Source organism: Cheilinus undulatus, linkage group 21 (genome assembly GCF_018320785.1).
Source record: "Cheilinus undulatus linkage group 21, ASM1832078v1, whole genome shotgun sequence".
In the NCBI taxonomy this organism is placed as follows: Eukaryota; Metazoa; Chordata; class Actinopteri; order Labriformes; family Labridae; genus Cheilinus; species Cheilinus undulatus.
The window spans coordinates 13,380,739-13,392,883 of NC_054885.1; the positions used below are offsets into that span (position 1 = coordinate 13,380,739).

The 12,145-nt window shown below is 39.1% G+C and overlaps 1 protein-coding gene across 1 annotated transcript in view; it reads left to right on the top strand.

The window, feature by feature from the left end:
• Positions 1-12,145, top strand: part of cacna1ha (calcium channel, voltage-dependent, T type, alpha 1H subunit a) — a 211,967-nt gene that overhangs the window by 117,559 nt on the left and 82,263 nt on the right. Inside the window, exons 6-7 of the mRNA XM_041817429.1 lie at positions 3,231-3,390; positions 9,339-9,663. Coding sequence (XP_041673363.1) covers positions 3,231-3,390; positions 9,339-9,663 — 485 coding nt within the window. The remainder of the gene's footprint in view (positions 1-3,230; positions 3,391-9,338; positions 9,664-12,145) is intronic.

A 12,145-nucleotide genomic window follows, 5' to 3' on the forward strand; every position in this document is an offset into this window, starting at 1 on the left:
AATTGGCCTGCAAGAAATCCATTAAAAAGGCCCACATAAGAACAAAAAACTTGCACTTTATTCTATTTCTTAGTTTGACTAGGAATGCACAATATTGGGGCGATATTTACAAATTAAAATTAGCCAATATCAATACCAATATATAAATGTATAGACCTAACACTTCAGTCCTTGAAACACAGCTTAAAGTTGAACACAAAAACATACTTTAGTCTCTAGAACACATTAAAGTTTAAGTAATTAGGATGAACACAAAAAAAGACTTCAGCTGTCAGTTGGTCCTGCCTAAGGTTAAAAAAAGTTGATGAATACAAACATAAGGTTTTGTGTCTGAATGTGGAGATGAACAGTCATTGTCTCTCTTCTCTGCTGCACCCCAAAATCCTTAACAATGATTGGCTGTTTGCTTTGTTAGACATTAATTGAGAGATGTAATTTAGGCTGTTTTGTTTTTGTTTTTCAAGTACATTCACTTACTAAGCATATATTTTGGTTACATGTTGGTTTTAGAGATGTAACAGAGTTTTTGTTCTGTGCTACAGATTGTCAATCTCAGTAGCACCAGTGCTACAGGCAAAAAGAAGTTAATGTACAGCTCTGTCCAAGTACTCAAAAGCCAGAAATGATTTTAAATATGGACTTGTCAGACCACAGCACCCTTTCCAGTTTGGGTCAGTCAATCTCAGATGAGCTTGAGCCCAAAGACTGTCCAGTTTATGATGACTTACGGGATGTGCTTTTTGGGAGGATGTTGATGTTGATTATCGTCAGGTTAGACAGTTACAAATCTCAAGTTTTGTTTAAAAGAATGTACTTTTTAATACAGAGCTGTGAAAGGAACATGCAACTTTTTTATGCCTTGTAATGGACTTATTTGTTGAAGCTCAGCCACAGTATCTCTGGTGACTTATAAAACCATGAGGGCTGGACATTTTTTGTGCATGAAATAAATAAAGTACAATGAGTCATAAACATAATCATAGTGAAAAACTGTCAAGACAGCAACTTTGTGGCTAATGAGCCCGTACAGAATTCCAAACAAATCAAAAACATAAAGGAAGATGCACATGAGTCATTCCCACTGAGGAGGGACACTTCACAGGACACAAATATCAAAACGCCACAGCTGGATTGCTTACAGAGCTGTGAAAAAGTATTTGCCCCCTTTATGATGTCATGTTTTTTGCCTATTTGTCACACTTACATGTTTCAGATCATCAAACAGAGAGTAGAAGAGTAGAAGCAAAATGCAGTTTTTAAATAATGATTTCATTCATCAAGGGGAAAAGACATCCAAACATGCCTGGCCCTATGTGAAAAGGTAATTGCTCCCTCCTTATGAATTAACTGTGATCAACCACATTTATTTGGAAAGCCGAGTTCAATTAAAGCAACACATGATGTCACAATCTAAAGAAATTGAAGAACTGATGAGAAGTGAAGTCATTAACATCTATCAGTCTGGAATGGGTTACAAAGTCATTTTTAAGGCATTGGGCCACTAGTGAACCAAAGTGAGAGCCGTTATCTACAAATGGAGAAAACTTGTAACAGTGTGAGTCTTCCCCTGAGTGGCTGGCCTACCAAAATTCCTCCAAGAACACATTGAAGCCTCATCCAGGATGTCACAAAATGAACCTAGAACAACAGCTTAAGACCCGCAGGTCTCATCTGACTCAGTTAAGGTCAGTTTTCATGATTCAACAACAAAAAGAGACTGGACAAAAATGGCATTCATGGGAGAGATTCAGGTGAAAAAACACTGAACACACATTTACTGTCTCACATTTACTAAAAAACATCTTGATAATCTCCAAGACTTTTCGAGAAAATATTCTGTGGACTGACGAGACAAAAGTTGCAATTTTTGGAAGGTGGTGCCCTGTTACATGTGGTGTAAAACTGACTCAGCATTTCATAAAAACTGGTGGTAGTGTGATGGTCTTGGGTCTGGGATGACTGGCCATAATCAATGGAACCATGAATTCTGCTCTCTAGCTGAAAATCGAAGGAGAATGTCCTGCTATCAGCCCATGACCTCAAACTCTAGTGCTCTTGGGTTATACAGCAGGCAGGACAACGATCTGAAACACACCAGCAAGGCCTAAAAAACTAAAATTTAAGGGTTTTGGAGAGGCCTGACCAAAGTCCGGACTAAAATCTGATTAAGATGCTATGGCATGACCTTTAACAGGCCGGTAATTCTGGAGAACCCTCCTGTGTGGCTGGTTTAAAAACAGTTCTGCAAAGAAGAGTGGACCAATATTCCTCCACAGATGTGAAAGACTCTTTGCCAGTTATCAGAAACACTTGCTGTTGCCGCCAAGGGTGGCACGACCAGTTATTAGGTTTAGGAGGCTATTACTTCTTCTCACAGGGCCAGGTAGGTTTTAATGGATTTTTTTTCCCTTGATAAAGTAAATAGAAATCAAAAATTGCATTTTGTATTTGCTCAGGTTATTGTTTTCTAATGTTAGAATTTGTTTGATAACTAGATATATTGTGACAAAATGCAGAAAAGTGAAATTGGGACAAGGGCAAATACATTTCCACAGCACTGCATATGCATAATTTTCTAGACAACTTTTTGCTCAAAACTTGAAAAATTTGTGATCATCGTGCAGTTTAGGCTTAACTTGATGACTGTAATAGCCACAAACAAACCCAAGTATTAGCATGTTTTTGCTTGTTTGCTGACTCAGCAAGACTAAAGGGTGTTTCAGTTTGAATTCCATCGCCTCTCTCATAATTAGCATTAGCACCAAGTAATACAGTAAGTGTGGTCAATGCGACAAGGTTGTGTTATATATGCGAAAGAGGAGGGGGACATGGCACATTGTGAGGGCCTTAGGGACCAGATCCCCTGACTCTGCTGACGCTAAGCACATCTGACAGCTGGAGATAGATGCTGAATGCATGTGGTTAGATAATATTTGCCATGGGGAAACTGTGAAGTCAAACCCCAGAGGATGAAATAGCGTCAAACTGTCACTTTCAGTATTTTTCATCACTTGTAATGCTATTGGCTGCGGGGATGAAGTTGTGGCTTCCAATGAGCTGACAAGATCAATAGAGGTTGTCAGGGTGGATGGGGACCAGGGGCTACGAAATGGCTTGCTGCTGCCACATGCAAAAATTTGACTACCTACCATACATGTGTATCAGTGTCAGTACATGTGAGAAAATCTAACCTCTGAGGCCTTCTGTGCTTTTTGCTTTCTTCTGTTTAGGTATGCGAATCTTGGTGACACTGCTGTTGGACACCCTGCCCATGCTGGGAAACGTCCTCCTCCTCTGCTTCTTCGTCTTCTTCATCTTCGGCATCGTTGGAGTCCAGCTGTGGGCAGGTCTACTGCGCAACCGCTGTTTCCTCGGAGAGGATGTGAAAGGGTTAGGACTTTGCTCTTGTGATAAAGACAAATATTTAGATTTCTTTTCCTTCTTGGCTTGAGAAGCTCAAACACACATAGGAAATAGCTTCTTCAACACTTTGGTCAATCTATATTAGATCTCAGTTCTATATAAGATTTGAGGGAAGAAACATTTTGGTGAGAATAAGATCTGATTCAAGTTCTTTTCCTTGAGCTAACACAAGCCAGACATGAGTGGAAAGTCCAGAATCCACATAAGAGATGCAATTAATTTTTAATTTCCACCAAAGCAGACCATCCAGTCGCCTTTGTGCCTCGAGCATGCACACATGAAATCTTAAGACGAACTCGGCTCACTTAACTCAAACATGATCTGTCTTTCTTTCCTCCATTATCGTTCTTTCCTTTCCTCTCCCCGCTTCTCTCTTTTGCTCACTCTTGTAAGACTTTGTGTAGACTTGTCATAGAGTGTAACAGTCAGCTGTAGCCTGAAGCTATGAATTCAGAAAATTACTTGTTAGAGTACGCAAACTGCGAACGCCCACAGGATGTAAACAATGGTACAGCTTTAGAGACATGCAATGAGAGGAAGGGACAGCACTACAAAGAGACAGAGATCATTTCAACTGAATGTTGTTTGATATCTGTGAGTTGGAGTTATAATACTGGTAAATCAAGGGATTAAGTACATACTCTATGCAGATGATGTGATATTTTTTTTTTACAATGAATTTAATTAGAGCCTAAATCTGGGATAGCTGGGATACTGGTTTTCAGAGATGCCATCACATCACCCCAAATTTAGCTTCTTTTCATTGGCTCCATGTTAGTTTTAGAATTGATTTTACTCATTACTTTTAAAGCACTAAAATGTTTGGTTTCAAGCTATATCAGAATTATTAACCCCTTAAGAGCCAGCTTGCACCCTTAGATCCTGAGATAGGGGGCTTCTGGTCGTTCAAAAGTTGTAATTTAAAACTACAGGTGATAGGGCTATTCCCATCAGGGCCCTTCGACTTTGGAATGGCTTGCCATAGGAGATAAGGTGCTAAAGCACTCAAGGGTCTTGCTCCAAGCTATATATCAGGATTATTAACCTCATATGAGCCAGCCTGCATCCGTAAATCCTCTGGCAGAGGGCTTCTGGTCGTTCCAAAGTCAAGACATAAGATTAAAGGTGATAGGGCTTTTTCCATCCGGGTCCTTCGACTTTGGAATGACCTGCCCGCGGCGAGGACACTAAAGCACTAAAGGGTCTGTCTCCAAGCTATGTATAAGAATTATTAACCCCTATATGTGCCAGCCCGCATTATTAGATCCCCCGGTGGGGGGCTCTTGGTTGTTTCAAAGTCAAGACTTAAAACTACAAGTTATAGAGCTTTTTCAATTAGGATTTTTTGACTTTGGAATGACCTGCCTATGGACATAAGGTGCTAAAGCATTAAAAGGTCCAGCCCCAAGCCATAAATCAGAATTATTAACCCCAATATGAGCCAGCCCACTCCCTTAGATCCTCATGTGGGGGGCTCCTGACCATTCCAAAGTTGAGACTTAAGACTTAATGGAACAACCTGCCTGAAGAGATAAGGCAAAGAGAAACAGTCACACCTTTTAGATCATTTTCATAGACTTGCTTTCATGTGAATACCTTCTTCTTCCTTATATTTAATCTCCTCGTTTTAACACCTCTTACTTTTCTTACTGATGTTTTAATATGTTTTACTCTTCTTATTGTTTTTATTTAATTCATTCTGTATAAATCACTAGGTATCAAAAGTTCTTAGTAACAATTGTTTTAACTTAGGACAATCTGATGGACATTATGACTACATGGGAAGTAGAAATAGGGGAATTAGGAATAACTAGTAACTACATAAAAAATGCAAGCAAAGAGGTGAAATTACAGAAAATATGTAAAAACAAATATGTTTGGTTTTGACCAGGTGAGGCAAGTGTTACAAACAGAAAAAAAGAGGACAATGTAATGCCAAGGCATAGACTTTGTAAACATGACAAAGGCTGACATAGTCAGAGAAATCTACAGGGCTTCCCTCTACAGTGTATTCTGCACATAATGAGAATATTAAAATTTAGCAGAGGTCGTATCATCATGCTGTGATGCAGATAGATCTTTAATAAAGCACAACAAAAACAACCTCTGCCTCTCCAGGACAAAAACAAAAGGCACACATGCACATAAGCAGACAGACAAAAAAGAGCACAATCACTAAATTAGCCACAGGGAGTGAAATTATCTTCAACCTCAGGAAGCAAAACATGTCCCTTAGACATCCTTGAACTAATTTTGTTTTTGATGTAATGGAACAAATTGTATCAAAGCTAATACAACCAAAGCCTTTTTTGTGTGCAAGAGAGAAAGTGAACAGGCGCTTAATATTTCATAGCCAAGGCTGCTGTGTTTTCTCTCACTGAACAAATGGTTGTCTGGCTTCCAGTACAACGTGAAAGCCTAACTTCATTCTGTACTGTAGCTTGTGAGCACTCTCAGCTTCATGCATCAGCTCTTTCTCCAGACACATGAAGAAATCTTAGGGAATCATGCATTTTCAGTGTGAAACTGTTAAAATACACAAGAAATACCAACAACAATCAGCCCATCAAATAGAGCTAATGTGCAATATAGTGCTACTTTAAACCATGCAAAATCAATGATCTTTGACACGGCAGACACATTATACCATTGTTTTTGTCAGTTAGAGTTTGAAGAAATACATCAGCGAACTCTTGTTTTTATGGCACCATTTCATCAACTATAGCCTGTTTCTATTAGTACTGCTTTTTAGCGTTAGTATGGTCCATTTTCTTTACAAAATCAATTCAGTTAAACACTTCAAGCATTGAGAGTTTTCTCATTTTGTCACCTTTAAAGCTTTTGCAGTGTTTTCACTTATATCAGCATTTTCACCTTCAGAGTCCTAAGCGTCCAAACCCATCTCAGTTAGAGTAATAATAAGTTGAATTTTCATACTAGAATGTCTAAATTGAATAAAAGCCACCAAACCTAGTTATGTATAGACATGCGTTTAAGGCATGTAGGCTGTAAGGAGTCCCCATGGGGCCTGGCATGGCCCGGCCCAGGTCAAAAAGTCAAGCCTAAACAAGAAAGCGACACACCTCTGTGTTTCTCACTAGCCAAGGTCAAGCTCAACAGCATCCCTTTTGTTTGGGCCTTTTCACTCCTGGTAGTATGCCTGGTGGCAGCTGGCAGTTTTCGGACGGGGAACTCGTGACAACCCTATACAGACAGTACCCTAGGCGGTGCTTACTCACCACATCCACCCTTTTCTCTGCCCTGAATGTGTGGACTTTGTTGTTTTTTCGACAGGTTATTTTCCAATGCCCCTAATAACGTACAAGGACATCCAGAGCACAACTGGGGTTGTGTTAATCCTCCTTCCTGCCCCCAGGCAGCTTACTCGCTTCATCCATGCCTTACTTTAGCCTCAATCAATTTTTGGCTTAAAGTTCTGCACATTTTTGGAGATTACTTACATTGCCTGAAAAAATCCAAAAGTGTTCAAACCAAAGAAAACCTTTATTTTAATAGCTGTGACAGGAAATGTTCATTTTTTATGTAATATTAATATAGTTGTATCTCTACAGGGAACCACTGTTCTCTTTTCATGGATGAATTTCATATTATGAGGGAAAATACTGTTTAAAAGTGATACTACATTCCGGCATCATGCTGTGAAGGATTCCAGCCCACTTTGAAACCGCTTTTCTCCCATTATGGGAAAGTCATCCATGAAATGAAAACAGTGGGTCACTTTTTTTTAAATGTCCCTTATGGAGTGCAGTTATTATTGAATAGAGTTATAATTTCAAAACAAGCAAGCAGTGGAGCTGTATGAAGCTAAACAACCTGTCTAGAATCACCTTGGAAATGTCTAGTTGGGCCACAATGTAATGGGGTATGCGGCAAGCCGTTTTTTTGTAATGGTGGTTATGCTTTCAAGGAGAAACAAGTTATCTCTTGGGGTTGCAATTTCTTGGTGTAAAGCTGCTGCCAACACCAGGACTCAATTCCATTTCCACTATTTTCTTGATGAAATTTCCTTGAGTAAAGCAGGTATTCAGCATATGGAGGAAATTAAAATTGATACATCAGTCACTACCAAGGGGAACAGAGTTGCCATACGCCAGCTTTCCTCACCTGGCAACAGTAATTGCATTGAGAGGCATTTTGAAAGTGAGGCCATGGGGACTGCCAGCACAAATAAAGCCTGCAGCATGCACCATCAACATGCTGCATCCATCTATTTATATGGCTTAGAACTCTTATGCCAGTGTCAAGCGTTGAAGCTAGAAACGGCAATGCAGAAGTCAGACAAACAGACACCACTGTATAAATCAAGGAAAGACATAAAAACACAGCAGCAGGCAAACAGGTTGCAGGAGAATGGGCTGCAATGACTGCAGCATAATAGGAGTCAATCAGTAGTCAGTCTGGAAAACCGGTCCCTCGACTAGCATTTCAAGAGTGAATGTCGCTCTGCAGAAAGGCACACTCATTGCTGTGGAGGGCTCTCGACTTTAAAGGGGAGGGAAATAAATAGGCAGGTAAACTGTGGGATGTACTCAGCACTCTATCACACATGGTGGAGTAGGAAAACAGCTGTCACCATGGATACTACAAAGAAAAGGCCCTGCTCGGTCAGCTTGCGAGGCATTATATGGAAATTCACTTTAGATGCAAAAAAGCATCACAACAGCAAGCAAGTCGATGATATTCTCTTTCATTTGCAACACGAGGACTGAATGAATAACTAATACAGTCTGGGAAATGGAGCATGGGCAGAATGATAGTGGATTAAGTTGCAAGAAATATTGTATATTTATCCATTTTCAACACAAGCTTTGAACAACAGGGATGACATATTATGAGAAGGTTTGGTTATCCTCTCCCATGTCTCATCTTTGAATATATCTTGGTATATATGGATAGGAAAAAGGCTGAAATGAAAGTGCAGTCCATGTTTGAAAGCATCTTAAGACAAGTAGTAGGTTCAATCTGCAGGAGATGTTTTTTGGCTAACTCACAGATAACTTCTGCTAGGTGTGCTTATGTAATTACTGCATGGCCATTCTCAGGAAGTGCATACATGTGTTAATTTTACCCTTTTTATAAATGGAATTTAGACAGTTGTACATCCCAAATTCCAAAAAAGTTGCTACATTTTGTAAAATAAAAATCAGAAAACAATTCAGTGATTTTCAAACCTCATAAACCCATATTTTAGTCACAATGGAACAAAAAAAACATATCAGAAACAGACATTTTACCATTTCTGGGAAATAAGGAGACAGTTGCAGGAGCTCTGGGAGAGGAATGTTGTCCCATTCTTGTCTGATGTGGGATTCTAGCTACTCAAGAGTCCTGGGTTTTTGTTTAACACACATCCATCTGGTGTTTTTTAAATTGGTACTACTTGCCTATCCAGCCTGTTGCTGCATTGTCCCTACTGTTTTGAGATGTGTTGCTGCCATTAGGTTTAAAATGAGCTCATATTTTTCATGAAATGGTAAAATGTCTCAGTTTTAAAATGTGGCATGTTTTTAATATTATATTGTGAATAAAATGTTTTTGGGAAATATGCAAATCATTGTATTCCGCTTTATTTACATTAACACAGCGCCCCAACTTTTTTGGAACTGGGGTTGTATCATGTGCAGGCAGCCAAATGAACAATTGTATAATTGTGCTTTTAAATTCAAGTGTTTTAAAAAAAACCCTAAAACAAAAATGAATTTGTTCTCAAATCTTATAAAATTAAAATTTATTTATTAATAAATAACAATTTTTTGTACTGGAGCATTTTTGTTGTTCAGTAAGGTCTAATATTCCTTTTAAACAGTTTAAAATTGTCAGAAAAACAGACAAATATTTAAACTAAACACAAAAATCTTAAGTTTTAACACTCTGCTCTTTGTTTTCCCGTTCAGATTGTACAACTTTACCATGGATCCTTACTACATGTCCGAGGAGGGCGAAGACAGCCCTTTTATCTGCTCTGGTCCAAGAGAAAACGGGATGCTACGCTGCAAACATGTTCCAGCCTACACCGAGGGTGGGGAAGAATGCTCATTGGCCCCTTCCTACCAAAGTTTTGCTCTGATTGGATCAGCCCCAGGAATGGGCGGGGCTAGTATTAATGGCTGCATAAACTGGAACATGTACTATAATGTGTGCCGTCCTGGGGAGCACAACCCTCACAAGGGAGCTGTCAACTTTGACAATATCGGCTACGCCTGGATAGCCATATTCCAGGTAAGAAATGAATTATGAGAGAAGTTACCTTTGAATCTTTCCCTTTTTTATGTTTTTTAGTTTGTTTATTTGTCAGTAAGGGCAAGGAAGCTTGGCCAACCCAGACATTTCATGTACTAGAAGCTAACTGAAAGCTAGTTAGCAGCTTTTGCAGTACTACTCACTGAGAACTACTGAAAAAAAACTTTAAAAAAAAAACGCTTATTTAAGTGTAGTTACTTTTATCTTCACTTATGGTCAGGTGCTGTTCTTCCACAAAGAAAACAGGTAACTTACAAAATACCTCAATGTAGCTAGGCTAACTTGAATAGTTTGATTAGTTTTAAACGAACAATAGTCTAATTAGCAGAGTCATTTTGCCATTGCTAGCAACAGAAAACTAAGTCTTATAGGTAGGGATGCAAGATATTGGATTTTTACTGATACAGATATATAATTACATATTTTCCCGTCTAAAAACACCAATTCCATCCTGTACTACAAATATTTTTGCTAAATATTGGTAGTCTATTTTTTTAGAAACAAATGAAAGATGAAGGGTGTATTTTTTTTTTCAAATACAACAATTCACTTTACATGTGCATGTGGGTTACATGTGCATTACATGCTACATGCATTTTTAACAGTATAGCCAAAGTCATCTGCATCTTTGAGGGCAATAAAAAGCAGCAAAATAACCTGCTGACACTGAGCTCCACAGTGCAAAAAAGAAACAGCTTATAAATTTAGATTGATTCTCCTTATTACTCAGCCATTTGGCAAGGATGGCTCCCTGAGATACTCCTGACAGAGTGCTTTAAATACACAGTGACACCCACATCTCCAATGCTGGGGAGAGGACACCTGCAAAATGTGTGCCATGCACAGGAGACTTGGCACACAGAGGTCCGTCACTGCTTTTGCCATGTTTCACGCACTGTCATGTAGCACGATATTTACGTTCTTTTACTTTATTTTCCGCATCCGAAACATTCTCAAAAGCAGCTGCTGAGTGAGCGCACCTGTGAGTGTAGGACTGGCTAGGATATAAGTGCCTGCTAGGTATAACGTAGCGGGGCTTTAAATGCATCATTAGCCCGCGGAAGCCCGTTTATTCTAAGACTTTAGCTGCCACTTTCAGAGCTTCTTTTTGCCCTTTAGGCCTCTGTGCTGGTCAGCAACTAAAAGCTGAAAATTGAGAGGGGTTGATGAGTTTATAAAGAGATACAGCTATAGACAGCTGCTAGCACATGCTGTACAAGTACATATTATATTTGAAATTTCCACAGGCTGATTGCATATAGCAGCCAGATGTAATGTACTTTCTTATAACAACAAAATAAGTCACCAACCAAAATCAATAAACACTTTTCTGTCTTTTTATTTTCAATTGAGCTAAATTTTCAAAGAGACATTCCTTCACCAAAGCTTTCAGAGGGCATGCATTCAGACCTGAAAGCCATTTTCTCTCCATTTGCTAGTTGTGAAAACATATTTTCTCTTTCACTCTGGCTCATTCCAGCCCCCCCAGGAGCCCTGACAGGCTTTTCCCTATCTCAGTCCTTGTTCTAACACCGTCTGCGCTGTGTTGATATGAAGCCCAGCCATTTAATACATCTGTCCAGGAGCCGCTAATAGATCTGTCTCTGTGTCTAACACACTTCGACTTGCACAACACGACTTTTTCCAATAAAGTCTTACTTTCAAACTGCGCCAAACGGCACTAATTCTGCAGACAAGCCCCCACATACACATCAAAAATGCACCCTGCTCCATGGTAGGGACGCACGACTTTCAAGTTTGTGTGTGGCAAGCTCACAGTTAGAGTCTTTAGAGATTAAATTTTCCTATTTTTTTAGTTTTTTGAGGATTAGGCAAGCTTCACTTTGAGTCTAAGATGAGATTCTTTTGCCTTGTGGTTTTATTTTATGCAGTGTTATCTGGCCCACTACCTAGAGATAAAGTCAGTCAAAGATGCAAATGAAGTTGTTAAATATTCGACCACATTAGAAATGGGTGTAATCTCCTGGTGGTGCATGGCTTGGGATGGCCGGAGGTGCTGCTATGTATTCATTTAGATGGTGTATAATATGGTTCTTGAGTTCTGTGTAGCAGTGTGACAAGATTTTGTGCAGTCGCATAAATGAAAACATCACAGGATGTTAAGGTGAAAATTTTGTGTCTCCCAAGACAGGTATAAGCACAGGCTATGTCCATCATAACAGTCTGATGTTAGATTGGGAATTATTATTGAAGAAGTGCTCATCACTTTACAATCATTTTTGTGGTCGCTAGAAAAAATCACAGCAGAACTGTGATTGATTGGAATATTCATTTTAATTTAAATAGTGCCACAAATGGAGGTTGATGTTACATTTTTCTGTATATGGGCTGTCTTTTTATTGGCCCAAATAGCTACAAATGCAGAAAAATACACTATTTCACAAGCATGCTCATAGCATTACCAGCAGACACAATTTACAAGCTAAATCATAAGAATATT